The following is a 20855-nucleotide window of genomic DNA, read 5'->3' on the forward strand; positions in this document are numbered from 1 at the left end:
GGCTTGCAACATTTTTCTTAATGCGATTTGTATTGAATTTGGCACAAATTGTGCTCTGTTGTGGGTTGGGTTTTGGTTTTTTTTTTTGTTTCTTTCTGTTTTTGTTTCTGTAATCTGGGGTCTCACCTGTACGGTCAGCGCTCGCTTTGCTCGCCCCAAATAAATCATTTGCAAAAATCAGTTAACTTTTGCAGCGCAGCAAAGCAAAGCCTTTTAGGTGTGAACTCTCGTTTACAATATTTCTCTTTAGTCTCATGCTATTTTTTTCGTTTCAGTTTTTAATTTATTTTTGGGTCATTTGGTTCAGTTGGCAAAATGTGAATAAAACTCAAGGCGAAACTCAGATAGAAACTCAAATGTGGGTCGACATGCGTTAGCCAAGTGCGTGATAAGTCAAACTGGGCGCAAAATATGAATTGAAAATCGAAATAATATTGAGTCAAGCCTTTTTAAGAAAACTATAATTCGATGCAAACAGAGAAAACGTATTCAACTGCTTATTAAGTTTCGATTTAGTTTAATAATTTCCTAGTAAAACAAAAACATTTCCCAATCATATAAATCGCATGCCACGCGGCGTATGCGCAATTTTTGGCATTTTTTAATGAAACGTTACCGAGTGTCGACTGTCGACTGTCTCGAGTACTGAGCGTATCCAAAGATTTTGATTGATTTTCTATGGAAATAATATAATTAAAGCGACTGAACAATAAGCCACAACAACAGTTGAAGTAACAACAGCAAGTGCGACACGCCTCGAAATGATTGGTAAATTTGTATGGCTGCTGGCAAAGATTGGCACATTCTATGGAGCCCAAAACTTTCGATTTCAAAACAGAAATTCAATTGGAATCAGAGCAGTAGCAGCAGCTGTTAGATCAATCTAAGGCATATTGTAAATAGCTGGTCAATTTCTTAAGGCAATCACAAAACTTGTTTTCTACCGCAGACAACATTTTTGTGGTGCATTAACAATTGCTTGAATTACATATATTTTTTTTTTTTTATTTATTTTTACAAAGTGAAAGAATATCACAATAAAAAAGTTGAGCGTGAAAATTGTAACAATAAAGTTGCCACTATTCAGATGACGATCTTTTAAAACTCTCGTTATTATTAACAATCTCTATATAATTATCTGAACTAGATTTAAATTAATTAGCTGAAGTCGTAAGGCAATTCATATTATCTCTAGTTGTTTTCCTGCTTTACAGGATATCTGCAAATTACACCTCAGCTTAGGATTCGCTTTGCAAATCATTGATTTGGTTTAATGGGGATTTAGTTTATTAACTGGTTAATAACCTGCAATATCGTTTACACGAGAGACGTTAATGCCGATTATGGCCCATTTGCATTGCATTCGTTGCAATTGGCTGAACGTCAGCCACAGTTTGGGTCGTTGCCTCTGTTTATGATCGCAGTGCAAGGGGAAACTTGACGTTAATACCCATATGCATAAATAGTATTCACAATCTATTGCCCGCCTTTTGTGCCAACATAAAAGCGAAGAAAAAAAAGCTTTTGGTCAGCATTCACTTTAAATAATAATAATAAAAAAAAGTAAAAGTTTTGAGGCTCGCAACGTTTTGCTAATCAGGTTTATGTGTGTGCAAAAAAAAACAAAAAAGACGACTAAAGAGTAATGCCATTGTTTTTAGAATTTTGTAGACCCCTTAAGATGCCAAAAGATTTGACATTTTAAAGATTTCAACGTCTGGGAAAACTTTCACAAGCCACCGAAACTTACACTGGAGAGTGTAATTGGATTTAAGATTTAAAGGGAGATTCGAGGGGAAAATGCGAGTGTGAGTTATGAATATTGATCTAACGCTAAAAGAGCTGGGATGTAGACAATTATCATAAATTGAAAAAGCATTTAGATATTGAGTAAACTCAGCTTTTAATAAAGTTTAATGCCATTAATTTTTAAGGCCATTTTCTTGTGTAATATTTATACTGTAATTGTCAGTTTTTTTATATTTCTTTATTTCAGTTTATTTCACAACTTGTTCTCCCGTTCACGTTCTTTTACATAGTGATCGCACTTTCGTCTCGTGCTCGACCGATACACCTATCGATCGGGCTTCTAACTCGATAGATATTTAATCGATTAATTCTTAATGTTACAATATTTACATTCGGCCGACCTGACTACAGATCGACCACGATCTACATACAAAGGGCAATTGTCTCATTAACATCAGTAATCATTTCCATTCTTTGTGCATACTAGTCCATCTCTCAACTCAAAGCTACGCAAGGTTCCATTCTCTAGTTTCTGTCTCAATCGAACTATTTCCTTATCCCTCATTTGTTCCGTTTGTAAAATCAAGTCTACATCCTCAGGTGTTGCCCCCACTACTCCAACTAAAGGTATTGATTTCAAAAACGCGTCCTCACGAAACTCATATTTATCAACTTTATCATCTCCCCAGGCCCTTTTACCACCGTCCATGTAATCCCTCTTCACATCCTCGCAATTAACTCCACCGTTATCTAAAGAATCTTCACTAAGGTTCTCTTCCATTATAACTCGTAGTCTCTCTAAAGGATCTTCACAAAGGCTATCTAACAACGCACTATCCCCTGGTGTGTCTCTACGGATTTCTAAAAGGCTTTCTATAAGGTTGTCACTACTGATTCCCACAAGGTTGTCTCTACGGTTCTCAACTAAGTTTTCTCTATGGTTCTCTCTACGGTTCTCTATGCGTTCTTCCTCAAAGTTTTCTAACAAGTCATCGTCGCCACTAAACTCACTATTTTTTAGGGTCTTAACAACTTCTGTCTGTCGGCTTAAAGCATCCACATGGGCCATATTAACACCGGGTCTGTGCATAATTGAATAATCATAATTTTCCAACTCAAGGGACCACCTAGCTATCCTAGGATTAATAGCTTTCCTACTAAGAGTTTGCACTAGCGAATTGCAATCCGTAATTATTCTAAACGGCCTATGCTCTAAGTATACTCTAAAACGGCGTAACGCATTAATTATCGCAAGCGTTTCCAACTCAAAACTATGGTATCTCGACTCTGCCGCTGTAGTTTTACCGGAATAAAACAAAACAGGATGCATTTTTCTATCATCCTGCCGCTGCAATAGTATAGCTCCAAAACCATGTGAACTGGCATCGGTATGAAGCTCAGTTTCTCTCCCAGGACTGAAAATCGCTAAAACGGGTGGGTTAGCTAAAGCACTTTTCAAATTTTCAAATGCCCTCAATTGCTCATCATTGAGTGGAAAAGGACCACCTTTCTTTAATAACTCAGTCAAGGGTCTAGCTATTCTCGCAAACGACAGGACAAAACGTCTGAAATACGAAAAAAATCCTAAACATGAGTGAAGGGTATGGACATTCTGTGGCACAGGGAAATTTCTCAAGGCTACCAAATGTGTTTCGCTCGGCTTAATCCCATATTTACTAACATTGTACCCTAGGAACTCGCATTCTTTCTTAAGAAATACACACTTCTTCTTATTTATCTCCAAATTATTTTCGCTAATTCGATCCAATAGTTTTCCCAACATCTCTAAGTGTTAATCTACAGTCTTAGTGGCAATAACTATATCGTCCATATAAATAACTACTCTTTTTTCTCGAATAAAGTCTGAAAATGTTTCCGAGATAAATCGTTGAAACACTGCAGGACCATTCTTCAAACCAAAAGGCATCCTCAGGTACTCGTATTGTCCTTGAGGGGTAACAAACGCTGTATACGGTACGGATTTTTCTTCGACCTCTATTTGATGAAATCCGCTTTTGAAATCAATCACAGAAAAACAACATTTCCCTTCCAAATACTCAAGGCAGTCTTCAATAAGAGGCAAAGGGAAATTATATTTGACGATACGTTTGTTTAAACCACGGTAGTCAACGCACATTCGAGTTTCGCCAGACTTTTTCTTCACAAGAACTAAAGGTGACGCATAGGGTGAAGCACTAGGACGTATAACGTTTTTCTTTAGCAAATCATCGACAATTTCCGCTACTTTCTCTCTCTCAAAGTAAGACAAACGCCTAGGGGAACAATAAAAGGGAGTGGTATCGGTTAATCTGATGGACATACGATATCTAGGTTTAACATTATAATCGTATTGGTTGTTAGAATAATGACTTTGAATAATTTTTTGACACCTTCCCGCTATTTCAAGTCCAAAGTCCGTTCCTATCTCAAAAGAGTCCTCTCTAAATGGTTCTATACACGCCAAGAATTTGTCCGCGGTATCGTCAACATCCAAAGATTCTCCAGAATTTATGTTATTTAAGCCTATGTTATGATTAGAATGATTATTATCTAACTTATGATTACTATTACGTATTTTATGTGTAGCATTTGCATTTACGGTGAAAAGAGAAGCACAGTTTGACTGATTAGTATTGATTTTAAATGAACTTAAGGGTGAATGATACTCAGCATTAATGTTTTTCTTATGAACTAATTGAACTTCAATGATCTTAAGTGAATCTCGCCCTAATAATACAGGTAATGGCAGAATATTATCATCGACTATATTTAAAGATATTGAATAGGTTTTTGAACAAAATTTAACAAAGCACTTCCATGTGCCCCAAACTGATATGGGATGTCCTCCTAGTCCATAATATTTCGATCTTTTCAAACTTAAAACAACATTATTCGGAATCAAAGACTTATGAATAAAGCTTACGGGGCTACCGGTATCAAGCAAACTTACTATACGTATATATTTTCCCTTTTCACCTAGCAATCCTCATATTTCCAAAGCTTGGACCGCTGCCAATTCCTCCGAGCCAGATCCCTCATCGTCCTGCACTGCTGCTACCATAGTCGTCGTCTTTCGCTTGGGGCACTGCTGGTACTTGTGATCCAAACTGTAACACTTGAAACAGGCTCCATCCGGTCTCTTAGGTTGTCGGCAATCCCTCGCCAAATGGCCCATTCCTCGACAATTATAGCAGCGAATAGCTTCAGGATCCTGCATATAATTGGCACGAACTTGAGGCTTCATCATCTTAGGCTGCTCCTCTCCTTTTGACGGCTGGACGGGCACCTTCTTTATTTTGTCATAAATCGTAATTTTTGTGCGCAGCTCATCCAACGATTCGCAATAAGCCATTGCCGACGCAGCTCCCGAATTGTCTCCTAAGCCTTCAACGACGAATCGAATTATATCCTCCGTTGCCACCTCGACTTGTCGCGCAATGCTGCACATGACGAAAAAATATTGTAGGGCGCTCTCATTCTTTGACTTCTTTCTGGCTTCTAATTGCTTGAAGATGTCGAACACGGTGACCCTGAGATCGAACACAGCTATCAACTCCGCTCGCAGTACCGGCCAAGTGAGAGCAGCCGTCTCAATCATGAATGATCTGGCCGATCCTGTCAACAAACGTTTGGCGAAAATGAAACGTTTTTTCTCCGACACGCAGTATGTATCCATTATTTTTACAAAATCGTCGATCCAGCGCGTCACAGGGTATCCAGTATCCCCCGAAAAAGGTTGGATTAGGGCATTCAAGTCACTCATGTCGATGTCTTCTCCTCGAGCTGGTTTATTCTGGTTCAACGCATTTTCCAAATCAGCGACACGTTTACGCGCAGCATACAGCATCTCGACTTGTTGCAAATGTTGAATTTCTGCCTCTACGTTCGCCGCCACTTGATCACGATGCTGCATGTTCACGTCCGCAATGTTCGAAACTTCCAAAACCTCGCCAGACGCCGCCACACTGCCGCCATTTCTCAGAACACTATCGCTGTCTCTCTCACTCTCATGCCCAATAGGGGCAATTTCACCACCACCGACGCCAACGTGATTATCCGGACTTGAGAATGCCGCTTCTACAGGCGAGCCGTTGCTCAGCTCCCGCTCCTCCACATGCAGCTCCTCCACTTTTCCTTCCTCCATATTTGCCATAACAACTCTCGCAGCCGCCCGCAATTGATAAATGGTAGCGTCTTCCTCGAAACGCACGTGTTTTCTCTCCAAAATCGCAACTAGCTCAGATCTTGATTTTTTCAATATATCTTTATATCGCATCACACGGAGTTTCTCGTTTTTTCGGGCCTTTACCCCACACCTGATATGTAATTGTCAGTTTTTTTATATTTCTTTATTTCAGTTTATTTCACAACTTGTTCTCCCGTTCACGTTCTTTTACATAGTGATCGCACTTTCGTCTCGTGCTCGACCGATACACCTATCGATCGGGCTTCTAACTCGATAGATATTTAATCGATTAATTCTTAATGTTACAATATTTACAATACAATATATTCATTGATACTTTAAATTCAACTAATAATTTTGTCTCTTCTATTTTTTTTTAACCCGCAGGTATGTGGGCAAAATTACTAATTGTTGTTGAGGCTTGAGGCGAAGCAGCAAGCGAATGGAGTCAGTAAGCAAATCAAATCAAAAGTGAGCTCATCATTAGGCACAGCTCATCAAGGTGCTCGTACTTTAAGTGTTTTTGTTTTTTCTATTTATACTCATGATATTTACTGCGTGATATGAGGGTTTTTTATTTTTGTGTGTTTCGCCAAATGTCCAATATCGAAAAAATTGTGGCATTAATCAAATAAGATGTGCAGAAAGTTGGGACTGAGAGCAAAAAAACCATTAGTGGGCGAGTCATGGCAATAAATTGAAATTCGAGTGGAAACCTGAGTTTTGCCCATTGCCAGGCTCGATTTATGGTCGTTGTGGAAAATTGGGCATCGCGCTTTCAAGTTCAATGCAATGGGAAATTTTCAATTAGCTGGCGAAAAAAAAAACAAAATAGTAAACAGAAGACAAAAAATTAGAAATTGCCTTGGCCACTTGAAAGTGAGTCGCCGCTGTTGTTGTTGTTGATGTTGATGTTGATGTCGTTGACGTTGTCGCCGCTGGCTGCGGCCGAGTCAAGAGTTGAGCAGAGGAAGCGGCAGATGCGACAGACGACAAGATAAACATGTAAAGATAAAGATATATAGATACGAGAGAGCAAAAGAGGCTGAGACTGAAGTCAAGTGAGGCTTGTCAACCTCAACCTACGCTTGCGCTTGCGCTTGCGCTTGACCGTTAATGGCTTTTTTGCGTTTCATTGAAGAAATCGGCGATTGTGCTTAGATATTTCGGACAATTTGGCAGCTTGTTGAAAGTGAAATGTGTGAAAATGGCTAATTAAATGCACGGATAACTTGAGCACAACTCAACAAAAACCAAAAAACACAGAAACAGAAAGAAAGATAAAAGAAGTGAAGTTTTCTCTCGTTCACTTGCTAATTATGAAATTTGGCTTAGCGGGTTCGTTGCCTAAGTCTTTTGTTTCGCCTCTTTAAGTTCTGCCCGTAAGCTGCCCACATGAAGCCACATTTCCGCTGGCTTATTGAGCGATGCCCACCGTGGCGTATGATTGCTCTCCCTCTCTCTCTCTCCATCTCAATGTTTTTTTTTTGTTTTATAAATTGCTAATGCTCACAACAAAATGCGCAGCACGTAGATGTAATTACGCGTCGAGTTTGTTGCCTAAGTCTTTTGTTTTAGCGCTTGTTTATCTGCTGAAATTAATGACTTTACTTTAATTGTTCGCTTAACTCGGCATATAATTGTGTTAACCATTCCATAACATAAAGATCCAATTTTCTACCATCTATTTATTTGCGATGCCGAAATCTTATTGAAATTTCTATAGAAATTCTTTTGAACCCGTTTAACTGGGGAACAGAGGAGCATGCGCAGAAATTTCGGAGAATTGATTAATTAACAACAACAATAAAGAAATTATTAACATATGAACTCTCTACAGGGAATTTCGCATATTACAAATGCTAAACAAGCAGCAGATACCTAAAACGGGTTTTTTGACTCACAAATGTTTTTCAAATCTCACTCGATTGAAATTGCTTAGACAGAGTTTTGTGCAAAACTGGTTCCTAATTCGAATTGTGCTAAATTTTTCATAGCAAGCATTACACAAGCCAACGATTTGTTCCAATCAAGCCACAAATATCAATCTTAGTCTAGTTTTTTGGTTTTTAGCCAATAGTTCTTAAAGTTTGTTAACTATATGTAATTGGGTCTCCGACTGCATAAATAAATTTCAACCTGTTTGCATTAGTTCATTGACTTGTTTTGGTTTCTTATCTAAGGCTGCTAACTGCAAACTGGGCAAACATAAAGAAATAAATAAATAAATTAGAGACTGGCAATTATTAATAACATTATCACATCAAAGTTGACATATTGCTAAAGGTTCTACCCGAATCAAATTCTTCGACAGCTTAGCGACAGTCAATTGATTATCTGTCATAATTTATGGTTTACCGAAAAGCTTTTCAGTATTGTCAGAAATCAATGTAATCTTTATTTAAATTCTTCAATAACAAACAAAATCAAGATTTCAATTCATCAGAAATGAAATGAGTCATTAGCATTAGTATTGCGCAATTATTGTACATAAATTCACTTATTTTGATAACTAATTAGATGCTTTGTGTAGATTTTATTATTAGAGAATCTGTTTTTTTATATAGGCAAAACGATCTCGTTAACAAGCAACTGAAAGTGGGCGTCAATGCCAGACAGAATTCGTTTATATAGTCTTTCCTAATAACACTTCTCAACTATACTAAATAAAAGTCAAACATTGCGCAATTTGATGGCTAATTTGCTAGATATACTCTACAATATATACACGAGATATTAACTGGTAGAATAAAGTTTTGCAACCTGCTATGAAATTAATTGAAAGCCAGACAATCTAAAATTGTACAAACAGTAATCTAATAATGAGTTTGCTTGTTTTTGATTATATCAATTGTAGTAGATTTTTTATTATTCTAATGAGCACATTATGAAGTATATTTGTTTATCATATAGTGTATTGTTCATTTTTTACATTTACTACTACATTTAATTTTTTATATCTGGGAGACAGTATAACTTCTAGACGATTATTCAAACACTTTAGGAATTTTTCTTTTTATACTTTTTCCTTTTTAGGTTACTGTAGATAATTTGATAATAAAGGTTCTTAGTTACAAAAATTATTCTTTTTTTAAGATACGTATATCAAATTAAATTCTTCTTACTTAGAACGTACTAACTAATAACGTACAGAGTTCATATAAGTACAACAAATTTTGTATGTCTACATTGTTGTTCTCTTCTTTTATTGTTAGAGCTGTTTTAGTTGTTGTTTCAGTTTTTGCTAGTGCTTTGTTCTCCTTTGAACTGCATCAGCAACTGCCGAGTGCAGCGTTTGATCTTTGTTATTTGGCTCGTTGTGCCATTTGCCTTGTTGTTGTTGTTGTGTGTCGACTTCTTCTTCTTCTTGCGGTTGCAATGCTGAAAATAAAAGTGAACGTTGTCGTTGTTGTTGTTGTTGTTGTTATTGCGGTTTTGTTGCCACATTCGCTGCTATTGCTGTTGTGGCGAGTACACGTATCTGACAGATATTCAATCTTCATCTTCAAAGCATTCGTCAAACGTGTTTTATTATATTGAGAGACTTGAGCTATTTTTCTCGATCGATTTCAGATTGCTTGCTTCTCTCTTTCTCTCTCGCTCTCTCTTCCACTCTGTCTCTCTCTTTAGATTTAGTATTTATTGCGAGTACCCTTAAAGCATTTGTTTGTACTTGTTTTGTTATTCACCGGCAACTTGGCCCCGGGATTGGGGATTGCGAATGGGGCTTGGAATCGCGCCAGTCACGACATCTCAACAGACACCGACAGCAACAACAACAACAACAACGACATCGACGACGACAGCTCAAGGTCGCATTCCTTTGCCACTGACGCAGTCATTCAATAATTCTTTTCTTATTTGGATTGTTCTCCGCTTGGATTTATGTGATATACATTTATTCCAATTTACAATTGCTTTGAACGTTTGTCCAATTTTTGTTTTTTCTATTTTTTAAAACTTTGCTACTGTTTGCCATATTTAAGTGCGGTTCAAGTGAACAAGGTTCCGCATTCGTTAATAAAAAAAAAAAACCAACTTCTATTAAACTGAAGTTGTAATTTGGGTTTTTCCATGTGTAGGTGTTAGTATGCGATTATGTATTAGTATTAGTTCGTTCTTGCCTGCTGCTTAGTGGAGAGCTTTCAAAGCATTGCATATGTGTGCACTGTACATGTGTAAAGTGAGCTTTTAGCAAGTATTTGAAAAGGTTAACTACTAAGAACGCTAATGTTGGGTGTGTTTGACTTTGCGTTGAGCAAACTCTAAAACATATTTGTACGAATATTATTCTGAAGTTTAGAGATTTGCCATTTAGATTTTGCTACATTACATTATCAGTTATCACCGAGCTGTAGTACCTATTTACCCTTTGTATGCCGGGTATAAATATTTATGAAATTTTCTAGAACTAAATTCTTAACGCCACTCGCATGTTGTTAATTGGTTTGGCATCAAATGTTGCTGCTTAGCCATGGGAAGTGTAACGTTTTCCTAAGCAATTTATATGCGACAGCTAATTTAAGCCATGTTATTTGTTGTTTGCCAAGTTAACGCTGATTTAGCCTTAGCCTGAGGACACAATAGAGTACGGTAGAGGGAGGAGGGGTAAGGTAAAGAGGAGATACTAAGGCAGCGGCACACCCACCCAGATGTTGTTGTTTTTGTGTTTTTGTGAGGCGGCTTTGTGTCGCCATTAAATTGCATAGGAGTCGGGACGGCACTTTGAGATGCCATCTACACCTAATTTATGACGGCTTCACTCTACTCAAAAACAGCAACAGAAACAGCCAACCAACAATATTAAGAAGACAGCATCGAGAGATTCCAGAAATGCGGCAACTACGTGCGCAACGCGGCCAAATGAAGTCACGATCGAGTCCGGGTCCAAGTTGCCCATGGAGAGAAGGCGGTGCTGCTTAGGTGTGGCGAATTGCGAGACAACAACAACAACAACAACTGCAACAGCAGCAACAGCAGCAGCTCCAGCTACAACTAGTGGGTTAATAGAACGACGCCTCTTGGGGGGCAATAACAAACAAAAATGCCACTGCCAGATACCCTTTATTGCAGCGGCAGCAACTTGTTTATTTTAATTGCTGTCGCTTGGGTATTAAAGCTTATTTAATTTGCAATCATAAACTAAACAATGATAGAGAATTGTAGTTTATAGATATTTATTTTTTACGAGTCGAGTATGCTGTGAGATACCCGCTACCATTTGCGAATAAAAGCAAAACATTTTATTCATTTTGAAATATACTAAATCAATTTACTGTATAAATACTACAAAATATACCAAAGGCTATATTTGGTATATGAGTAATGTACTATATTCAACATATCTTAAAATGTATACAAAAGGCTGGCTATATTTGGTATATGAAATATGTACATACAATAGGTATAGTGAAATATACTACACATGTTACCAAAGCTTATATTTGGTATATTGGTATTGTACTATATTCAAAATATACCGAGTAGCGGGTATACAAACTCATATTTTAATTAAAACATTGAACAGTCAAGCAACTCGTAATGAATTTCATTCTGAAATATTCAGAATATTTAGCAGACATCAAATTGTTCGCATACCATAAATATTTTGCAGCTTATCTGATCGCTTGCTTGTCTGTTGTTTATGCATTATGCATAAAATATGCCAATTGAAATCAATTGGTTGAGTTAACACTGCCTTGAAATAGTTGCGCACATAGCAAAAACAAAAAAAAAAACGAACAAAAAAACGAGAAAATGGATGAGAAAAAGATAAGAAAACGCAAATGATGGCAAGAGATGTAAATTTCATTAGAGCCTTAGACTCTAGTTTTTGGCCCCCCACTTGTTATGAGAGCTCAGTTCGACAGCCCAAAAGAAAATAACTTTAACTTTTACTTTCACTGTCAATAAGTGGCAAGAGCAGAGGTAGGGAGGGAGGAAGGAGTTGGGGAGAGGAGAGGGCAATGGCTCAATAGGGGCCGCAGACTCGTTGGATCTCAATTTGCATGGTTCGTAGTATGTAGTATTGTTGTTATTGTTTTGTTATGTCTTCGACTCATTTGCAAATGTATCTGACGGCAATTTAGGCCCTCGAATGCATGTCTATGCATTGTCTGCCAAACAAACGTTGAATCTTCACTCTTGAGTCTTTAGTTTAATTTCATTTTCACAACAACAGCAACACAAGCTCAGCGCGCTGAGTTGTTGGTCTTCGTCACACGTGTTCACATGTGCTGCAATTTGATCGTCACGCCGAGATCTGTTCGTTGCTTTTGCTATTGCTTTTGGTGTTATAGCGAAATGTTAATGATGAGCATTTGATAATAACAGCAGTAGCCGCAGCACTTTTTCGTTGCATCTTCTGTCTATGCTGTTTTGTTTTCTTATTGTTGTTATCCGACAGCCGCTCTTCAACATGTCTGTTCATTTGTTGTTTGGAAAATTGTTGTTGACTTCATCGATTTGGCGAAAGTTGCAGATGCTGCAAAAGGGAAGTGATCGACAAAAGATTTGTTTACCTAAAATGCCGACAAACTTTGACTGAATTTTAAATTAAATTAATATGCACAAAAGGTCTGTTTGCACACATTGCTAAAGGCTACGACTGAATTTTAAATTAAAACGATAAACCCAAAAGATTTCTCACACTCTTTAACATAAATTAAAACATAATTATTTAATTTGATAAGCGCATTGACATTTGATTATCAATGCCTCAAGTGTTGGCATCAAAACTGAAAACTTTTCATTTACAAAATGCATTTATTCAACTTAAATTTAGATATGCTATAAAGCTATCTTTGTGACACTTGCTTCAATGCTTCCAGTATTGGCATAAAAATACAGATATACGAATTACGTATATTGTTTACTTCTTGATTATCAATGCTTCAAGTGCTTGCATTAAATTTTAAAACTTCAAATTTGTGATGTGTTATACAAGTATTTTATATAGCTATTTATTATAATTACAACTAGAAACCTTAAATGTTTAATTGATATAGAGATTATGTTATTGATCTCTGTGACACTTGATTATTAATGCTTCAAGTGTTTGCATTACAATTGGAAACTTTAAATTTGTTATGCGCATTTATGCGATATGATCAAAGATATTTTTTATAGCTATTTATTCAATTTAAGATTTGAAACTTTAAATTTGTTAAGTGCATTTACTCAACTTGAGTTATGTTATGTAGTTATTATTGTTTCCCCCTCTGTGCGCCGTTATCATGGCCAGTTGATGGGGGCAAGTTCCCCAGCTGCCGTTGACTGTCTATTGAGTTGGCTAGTTTGTGTTAAGTTAGCCTTGTTCTTAATAGTCAAACACTGCTTTTTTGCATAGTCCAACTCGTAATTAAACGCTGAGCGAAGCAGGTGGCGACGGTGGCGAGAGGCAGCAAGCAGGAGGCACATAAATTGCAGCAAGTGCAAGTACAACGACAACGGGTAAAACATCGAGTTTGAGCTGTTTGAGTCTGTGCATCTGCAAGATTCGTGAAGCGCAACAACTTCTCAGCGTATCGGCTGACAGTGTTGACCGCAGCCAGGTGCAACCTTGTGACTGTGTGTTGTTTGGAATGCAGTATGCCTCGTTGTCAGTTCGTTGCCTAAGTCTTTTGTTTTTAGTGTCTAGCCAACACATTGGAAATTCTAACTGAAGCGCAGTGGGGCGTGACATATAACAACACTTCCAACACAGCACACAAAAGACGCATTCACATAACAATAAGCACAACTTTCTTTCCTATTTCCTATTTCATCACTCTCACTTGTGCTTATCTCGAGCTTGTTTATCTTGCATCTTTAAATATTGAAACACTATGACAACTCGCGGCGATTTCATAAGATTTCCGAATACCAAATTCCGTCTCATCCACCGTGCTCGTGCTTTTATTATTATTATCATTTCTTATTGTTGTTGATTTTCGTTTTTCACTCCACTATTTTCATTTTCTTTTCGTCTGGTTGTAAGTGAGACATGTGCCTACGTAATCGCTGGCACGTCCCAATCTGATCTGAAAGTAGCTTAGGCCGAAGTGTTGACGTGTAGATTTGATGAAAGTCTTTCACAGTTTTATGTGCTCTAGGTTGAAATTTCATTTTTATTGCCTTCACACTAACTGCAGACTACTTTAAAGTATTTCTACTAAATGTGGAAAATCACTTAATAAGAAAATAAACATTTTGTATTCTTTCAAATATGATTTAATTCATCAATATAATATTCTGCATAATCTTCTTTAATTTTGAATTTTTCATTTGCTATGGATTATATTTTAATGTCATCTAGTTATCCGGTTTCTTGTCATAGAACAAATTGAAATTCCACCAAGTCAAACCCATGTGGTGCAGTGTATTGTCTGGCTATCAATTTGTTATTCAAAGTAAATTTTCAATTTCAGCGCGCATAGATATTTCCATAAATAAACTACATAAATCAGAGCTATCGGTCGAAGTCGAAACTGAAACCAAACCAAAGCGAACACAACTCAACTCCAAGTCAACTCATTAGTAATCAAAAGCTGTGCATGCGCTGTGCCACGATCATTGAATTCTTTTTGCCAGACAGAGAAAGACAGAGAGTGCGAGAGAGAGAAAGAGAGCTCTGAAATTGTTGCACAAGCGTCGCGCTGGCGTCCCATGTGGGCTGTAAATGTAAGGTAGCATAAGTTAATGTAAGAGAGAAGACAAGCAGAAGGCAAGCTAAGGTGCCTTTGCCACTGGGAATGTTTGTCGCCAACGCAGTCGTCGCCACCGCTGCAGTCGACGATGTGGCAGCCACAACTTGACTCGACTTGGCTTGTTTATTTTACCTTAATGGCTATTTGCCTCCGTTGTTTAGTGGCCATTTAAATATTTTACCCATTTCATTTTGGACATTTTCAAATACCCTGAAAATGGAGCGAGCCAACTGCTTGATGTCGGTCACTTTTCTAGTTGAAATTGTCAAAATGTAGGACAGTGAAATACACCAAATATTTTGCCACATTTTGTGGTTTACATAGAGAAAATTGGGATTATATAAAGAAATATATAAGTATGAATTAATATCAAGAAGTAGTAGCTTATTGATTAGTAACTAAAAACAAAACAAGTTTGTTAAATAAATACAAATTTCGCACTTTAGTTAAGCTGTCGAAAGTTAAAACAATAAAATGTTAGGCTTAATATAAACAACGCAAATCTCTTATAATTTCTGCATATCAATTTACAACATTTTTTCCGCATATCTTTGCAAAACTTTCAACAATTTTTAATCGCCGAACACTGCAAAAGAGCATTCAAACGTCGATGCTCAAGAAGATGTTATTGATTTCTTGTTTTCGAGCCGGCAAAAGCTGTGTGTTTTGCCTTTTAATGACCATAGAAAATATCTGAAAAATTTCTACTGTTTTGCATTTGCATTTTTGGAATATTTGAATCGTGTTTTTGTTTCCTTTTTACGTGTCAATTAAATTGGCAGTAAAACATAATATTTGAAATAGTTTTGTGTTTTCAATATATTTGTTTAAACAAGTCGAAGCAACGAGAATTCCCAGTGTAATAATATGTGTTTTAAATACAAGGCTCGTAATAATAAATGAGAGATTCGGTTGTTTATTTTACAGCAAGGTTGTAATTTTCAAGTCACGACTGAGAAACACAATTAACATTTATGTAACAAAAGTGATTATGACAAATTGTTAAACTCGTCAAATATAAGGCGCTACTCAAGAAATCTAAACATGGCTGCTATTAAGATCATTTTCCATGGGAGTTTTCCTGACCTTAAACGCGGCGCCATTATGATTGATTATAAGCCATTTATTGCAAATCGGTTACAATTTAGAAAGCCCTTGAAAATGTGTGATTTAATTGCGATTAAGTAGCTTAAAAACTATTTAGCATTTGTTGATTTCTTCACTTTGATTTTAGCGCCACCAATTGTTGATTTTTTCCGTCCATTTAACTTGGTTTTATTCGATGACAACGCCAACGGCTTTGGCTTCAGCACTTTGGCCTCGACGCGTATATACAGATCGTAATTGAAATCGCCACACGATTTTCCTGCAATCAATTAACAATAATTAAAATAATGTTGTCGACCTTTTATTTTGTGGTATACCCCAACACATTTCCTCGCCGCAGGATTCGCAAGTCACGAGTCGTGTTTCGACGATGCCCGACTTGTTTTTGATCTTTTTAATGCAATTGTTCAATGCAAACTCCCTTCGATCCTTGGCCTCGGTTTTAAGCTCCAGTTTGCCCATCTCGACCATGCGACTAAAGTATTCCTCCTCCTGTTTGGACTTGGGGCGCAGTGTGGTCAGCATCTTCCAGTCAATGGGCACAGCGCACAGCTCCATAAGGACCACATCCTTCATCTCGCCGGGCACAGGATCCGCATAGGTGTAGAGCAACTCTCGCTCACCATTGCTCTTCAGCAGTTTGCGCATTTCTTTCTTGGGCATTTTAAAGGCGTAGTCCTTTTCACGTATTTTTATTTCCTCAGCTCGCACTTTGATGGGTCGCATCTTATAGTCGGGCACCTTTTCCATCAGTCGCTTAAACTCCTCCGTCGACTGGATGTTGCTGCGACTCAGATCCAAGACGGGCACTACAGTCTTCTTTTTGCCCAATAAATCATCCAATTTACTCATTTTACTAGTTTACGAATTGTGAATTCCTTGCGATATCGATCCAACAAGTGAAGCACGTAAAGAAGTTCTTTTGGTCTCCATGGTGAAATTTCATAGTTTAGTATATAATTTCTGGTGTTATTTAAAATATTATTATTATTTTAGTATTTTATTAGTATTGTCTTTTGGTTATTATGTTATGAGTTACCTTTTAGTTTCCATGGTGAAATTTCATAGTTTAGTATATGGTACTATGTAAATCATTATTATTTATTTTACTATTTTAGTATTTTATTAGAATTATTAAAGTTAAATAAAAATACTCTTATTTTCTAATCTGTTTTGTTAGTTTATATTTCACGGAAAAAATAAAATACTAAGAGAAATACTAACTAAAATTCTAATAATCAAATTTGAAAATGAACACCAACAATTTTGTATTTTAAGAAAGCATTGCGCTTTATATGTTATTTATGCAGCAATCTCTAACATTTCTTTAATCTCTTCTCTTTACAGTGCCTGCAATAATAACTCAATCAGCTCCACGTATCGTAAACTGAAATTCGTGTAATTCGGTAGAAGCCGCCAAAAATAAAAAGACGTTGTACATAAGATCGGTCAAAAAAAAGAGGGGAAATAAAAAAAAGCGCCATCGAGAAGCCAAAGAGCCGACAAACAGTTGGCTTGTTTAGCGTGTTTTTTTTTGTATTTCGGTTGGCATTTAATTTCGTTGGGTTACGTGGTTTCGAAGATTTCGTGTGGCCGCCGAAAAGAAAGTCACGACATTATCCATAGCGGGTTCGAAACGAGAAACAAGATTTCCAAGATTCTGCGCCGAAAGTCAAAGTTACAAGTTTACATTTTGGCCCGGTTCAACGTCTTTTAACTTGTTGTGTTTGCGCGCTCGTATGTGTATGTGTGTGTGTGTGGCGCGTTTTGTTTTCATGTGTGTGTCTGTGTGCTTGTGCCACTTTAGAAAGTGAAAATCGAGTGCAGCTCCAATTCGAATCCCATTCGGCCTCTGGGCGCTGCAGCTGAAAGTGAATCTACTTGTGGATTTCAATTGTATACGACGCCATCTCATCCAGTAGCTGTGGACAGCAGCTACCTGCAGTAGCATTTGCCTTCCCCCCGTTCTACCTGTTGATCAATAAAGCCGATCCGATCGGACGATCAGACACACAAAAAAAAGTCTACAACAATGGAGGCCGAAGAAATTACAAAACTCGTTGATGGCGTTTATAGGGTAAGTTTGTTCGTACTACTCTTGCTCTCTCCATTTCTCCCCGTCAATCTGAATGTTTTGTATTTTTGTGCACTAGTTTTAAGTAGTTTAAGGGGTAATAAAGAAATGTAAATAAGTTTTTTTTATTGCACTGAGTCGAGGGAAAAAACAATTAGTTTCGACTGACAACAAATAAAAGAAATTTACATATTCAGTTGACTTTTTTTTTACAGTAAAATTATTTTAGTTTAGTTAATTAGTTTTTTCTTTTCATTCTAAATTACAATATCGAAAAAGCAAATTAAGATATTAAATTTCTTTATTATTTATCGCTCAATTTGCTATATTACTACATTAATATAACATATTTTAAAAGTTATTAGTTAAGACACCTTTTAGAGTTCGTTCACAATAACAGCGCCCTAATCAACAATTAATAATTTATAGTCTAAATTGTAGACTCTTGATTTGTTAGCGATTAAATGACAATCACACTATTTAATTGATAAATCTCCAACCTTAGAATACAGCCCATAATGCGGTCAAGGTACAAGCTTAAGCAATTACATTTATCTTAATCTAAATTTAATCTAAGCAAAAAAAAGAGTAAATAAGTAATTTAGTTAGAGGGATTACACAATATGCCCGCTAACTTCAAATCTTTGAGTTGTGTAACGAACCACAACTCACACGAGTTAAGCCACTCGAAACATGGCAGCGAATCGCTTGAAGGCCATTTCTATTAAGCCAAGTCTTTCCACTAATTTCATATTTTCTGAACACTCGCAGCGCTCGTAATGATCCTAACTAGACGAAAACAATTTACGACAATAAATGTGACGTTAAGCTTTCATATTTTAAAGAGAGCTTCCCTATATTAAAAAGGTGTGTTATGTAGCTTCGGTTTTGAGACCGGTTAGAAGTGTTCACTTCAGGAAAAAAAAGAAAACACAATCAGAATATTTTACACCCAATTTCATTTTATAAAGCAAATATAATATAATTAGGAATTTGTATTTTTAAAGAAAAATAAATTGGAATAATTAATGTTATCTATTAGATTCTATGCAATATTAACAAGTAAGAAAGTTACAGTCGAGTGTGCTCGACTGTGAGATACCCGCTACCCATTTTTAATAAGGGCAAAATATTGCGGTATTATTTTCAAAATATACCGAAAATACTTAAAAAATACTAAAACTATACCAAATGGTATGTTTGGTATATTGATACAGCACACCATTCAAAATATACCATAGACGGCACAATGTACCAGATTGTCGGCCAAAGCAACTAAGAGCCCTAGTAAGTAGGCGCTTTTGCCCATACAAAAGTATTTCTTTAATAACTTCCACAATTTTTATCTGATCGTAACCAATTATTGTATTATTGTATATACCAAAATTCGTAACTCTAGCTTTAAAATTACGCTTGTTATTCGATTTTTTTGATTTTCGGGGGCGGAAGTGGGCGTGGCAAAAATTTGAAACAAACTTGATTTGCGTGCAAACATAACAAATGCTGTCGAAAAAAAATTATAGCTCTATCTCTTATAGTCTCTGAGATGTAGGTGTTCATACGGACAGACGGACAGACACACAGACACACAGACGGACAGACGGACATGGTATATCGTCTCGGCTGTTGACGCTGATCAAGAATATATATACTTTATAGGGTCGGAGATGCCTCCTTCTACCTGTTACATACATTTCCTGCCGGCACAAAGTTATAATACCCTTCTACCCTATGGGTAGCGGGTATAAAAAGAAATCAATACTTTTAAAAGAAAATTGAAAGTAAAATTTAAATTTTAGTTTGTAGCTATACAAATTAAATAAAGAATTAAAATTCTTTATGATTATTTTACGTAAACGACTTTAGGCTTTTATTCTTTAATCGTAATCACTGACCAATTTATTCTTGTCGCTGTTTGCTCAGCGTAAGCCATGACCATAAATAGGTTAGGTGTCAAATCGTTATAGATTAAATGGATGTGTTTATGTATTTTGGATTGGATCACTTTTCCCGTTTCGATGGCGGCATTTGGAAGAGATTTTTTGAAAGGGGAATTTCGGTGGCTGAGAAAACCAAATTTGGTCACGACGCGCTGAGACTTTAAAATATATTGCTTGTTGGTTTTTTATTGTCTTAAGCATTTTCTATAGATTTCGTGTAGTTTTTGTTTTAATGGTCATATAATATGAGAAACCGCACAAACAAGTTCAATTGCGTTGCTGCCACACAGTGTGGCACAGCCATTGCAGGTTGCAACAACGGAGCCCGCAAAACAAAAAACAAAACAACGAAAAAGTCTTGAGAGTTTGGCAAGTCTCTGGGCTGTGGCATCTGCCACGGGAGCGAGGGTGGGTCGGGGAGGGGAGTGTTGCAGCCCGGGCGTTGCATATTTCGCGCATCTATTTCATTATGCAACTTTTAGTTTTCACAACTTGCAGCCAGCTGCTGTTGTTGTTGTTTTTGTTTTTGTTATTTAGTGTTAGTTTTTTTTCTTTGCGGTTTTTCAGCTTTGAAAATTGCGGAAATTTTTGTGTGTAGTTGTTGCTGATGCATTTTGGGCTGCTTCCACAGCATTTCATGTTGCACATGGTTGCATTTTCTTGACTCAAGCAACATTTGCATTTCGCTTTCGTGTTTCTTCCTTTTTTGTGTCACAGCAACAGCAACAGCAAAAGCAGCAGAAAAAGAAAAGATTATTTAATTATTGTGACAAATTCGTGAAAAGACTCAGGAAACGAACGTGTTTCAGAGGCTGCAACATATTCACACTAGCCTCTGACTGTGATGACGATGATGACGACGATAATACGTTAGTGGTTATGATGATGATGACCATTATATGAATAGTTGTGCATTAATCAAATCACTTCCTCATTTACGTATGTATTTTCTTTATGATTATATTTAATGCCGAATGATTTATTTACTTAACTCGATCTTATGTCAGAGCCCCTCTCTATCAGCTGTCAGCTTTAACTGGTTTATAGATCTATTATGATGTTTATTCCACGTTGTTATACTTTAAATTAATTAATTGACTTGTGGATTCTTG

At 36.8% G+C, this 20855-nt stretch overlaps 2 protein-coding genes across 5 annotated transcripts in view; one reads left to right on the forward strand and one right to left on the reverse strand.

Annotated features, from left to right (window-relative positions):
• Positions 1-20855, forward strand: part of LOC132794368 (brain-specific angiogenesis inhibitor 1-associated protein 2) — a 41467-nt gene that overhangs the window by 6182 nt on the left and 14430 nt on the right. For all 4 annotated transcript variants that reach the window (XR_009633197.1, XM_060804777.1, XM_060804776.1 and 1 more), the window contains exon 2: positions 17077-17806. Coding sequence is in view for 3 of the 4 variants with exons in the window: in XM_060804777.1 (XP_060660760.1) it covers positions 17762-17806 (45 nt within the window). In the remaining variant the exon portion in view is untranslated. The remainder of the gene's footprint in view (positions 1-17076; positions 17807-20855) is intronic.
• LOC132792646 (uncharacterized) lies at positions 15636-16607 on the reverse strand. Its single transcript, XM_060802083.1, has 2 exons — positions 16047-16607; positions 15636-15988 (listed from the first exon to the last, which is right to left on the reverse strand). Exons 1-2 carry the CDS (start codon positions 16579-16581, stop codon positions 15819-15821), a joined length of 705 nt encoding a protein of 234 aa, XP_060658066.1. The 5' UTR covers positions 16582-16607; the 3' UTR covers positions 15636-15818.

The sequence above is a fragment of the Drosophila nasuta genome, chromosome 3 (genome assembly GCF_023558535.2).
Source record: "Drosophila nasuta strain 15112-1781.00 chromosome 3, ASM2355853v1, whole genome shotgun sequence".
Lineage (NCBI taxonomy): Eukaryota > Metazoa > Arthropoda > Insecta > Diptera > Drosophilidae > Drosophila > Drosophila nasuta.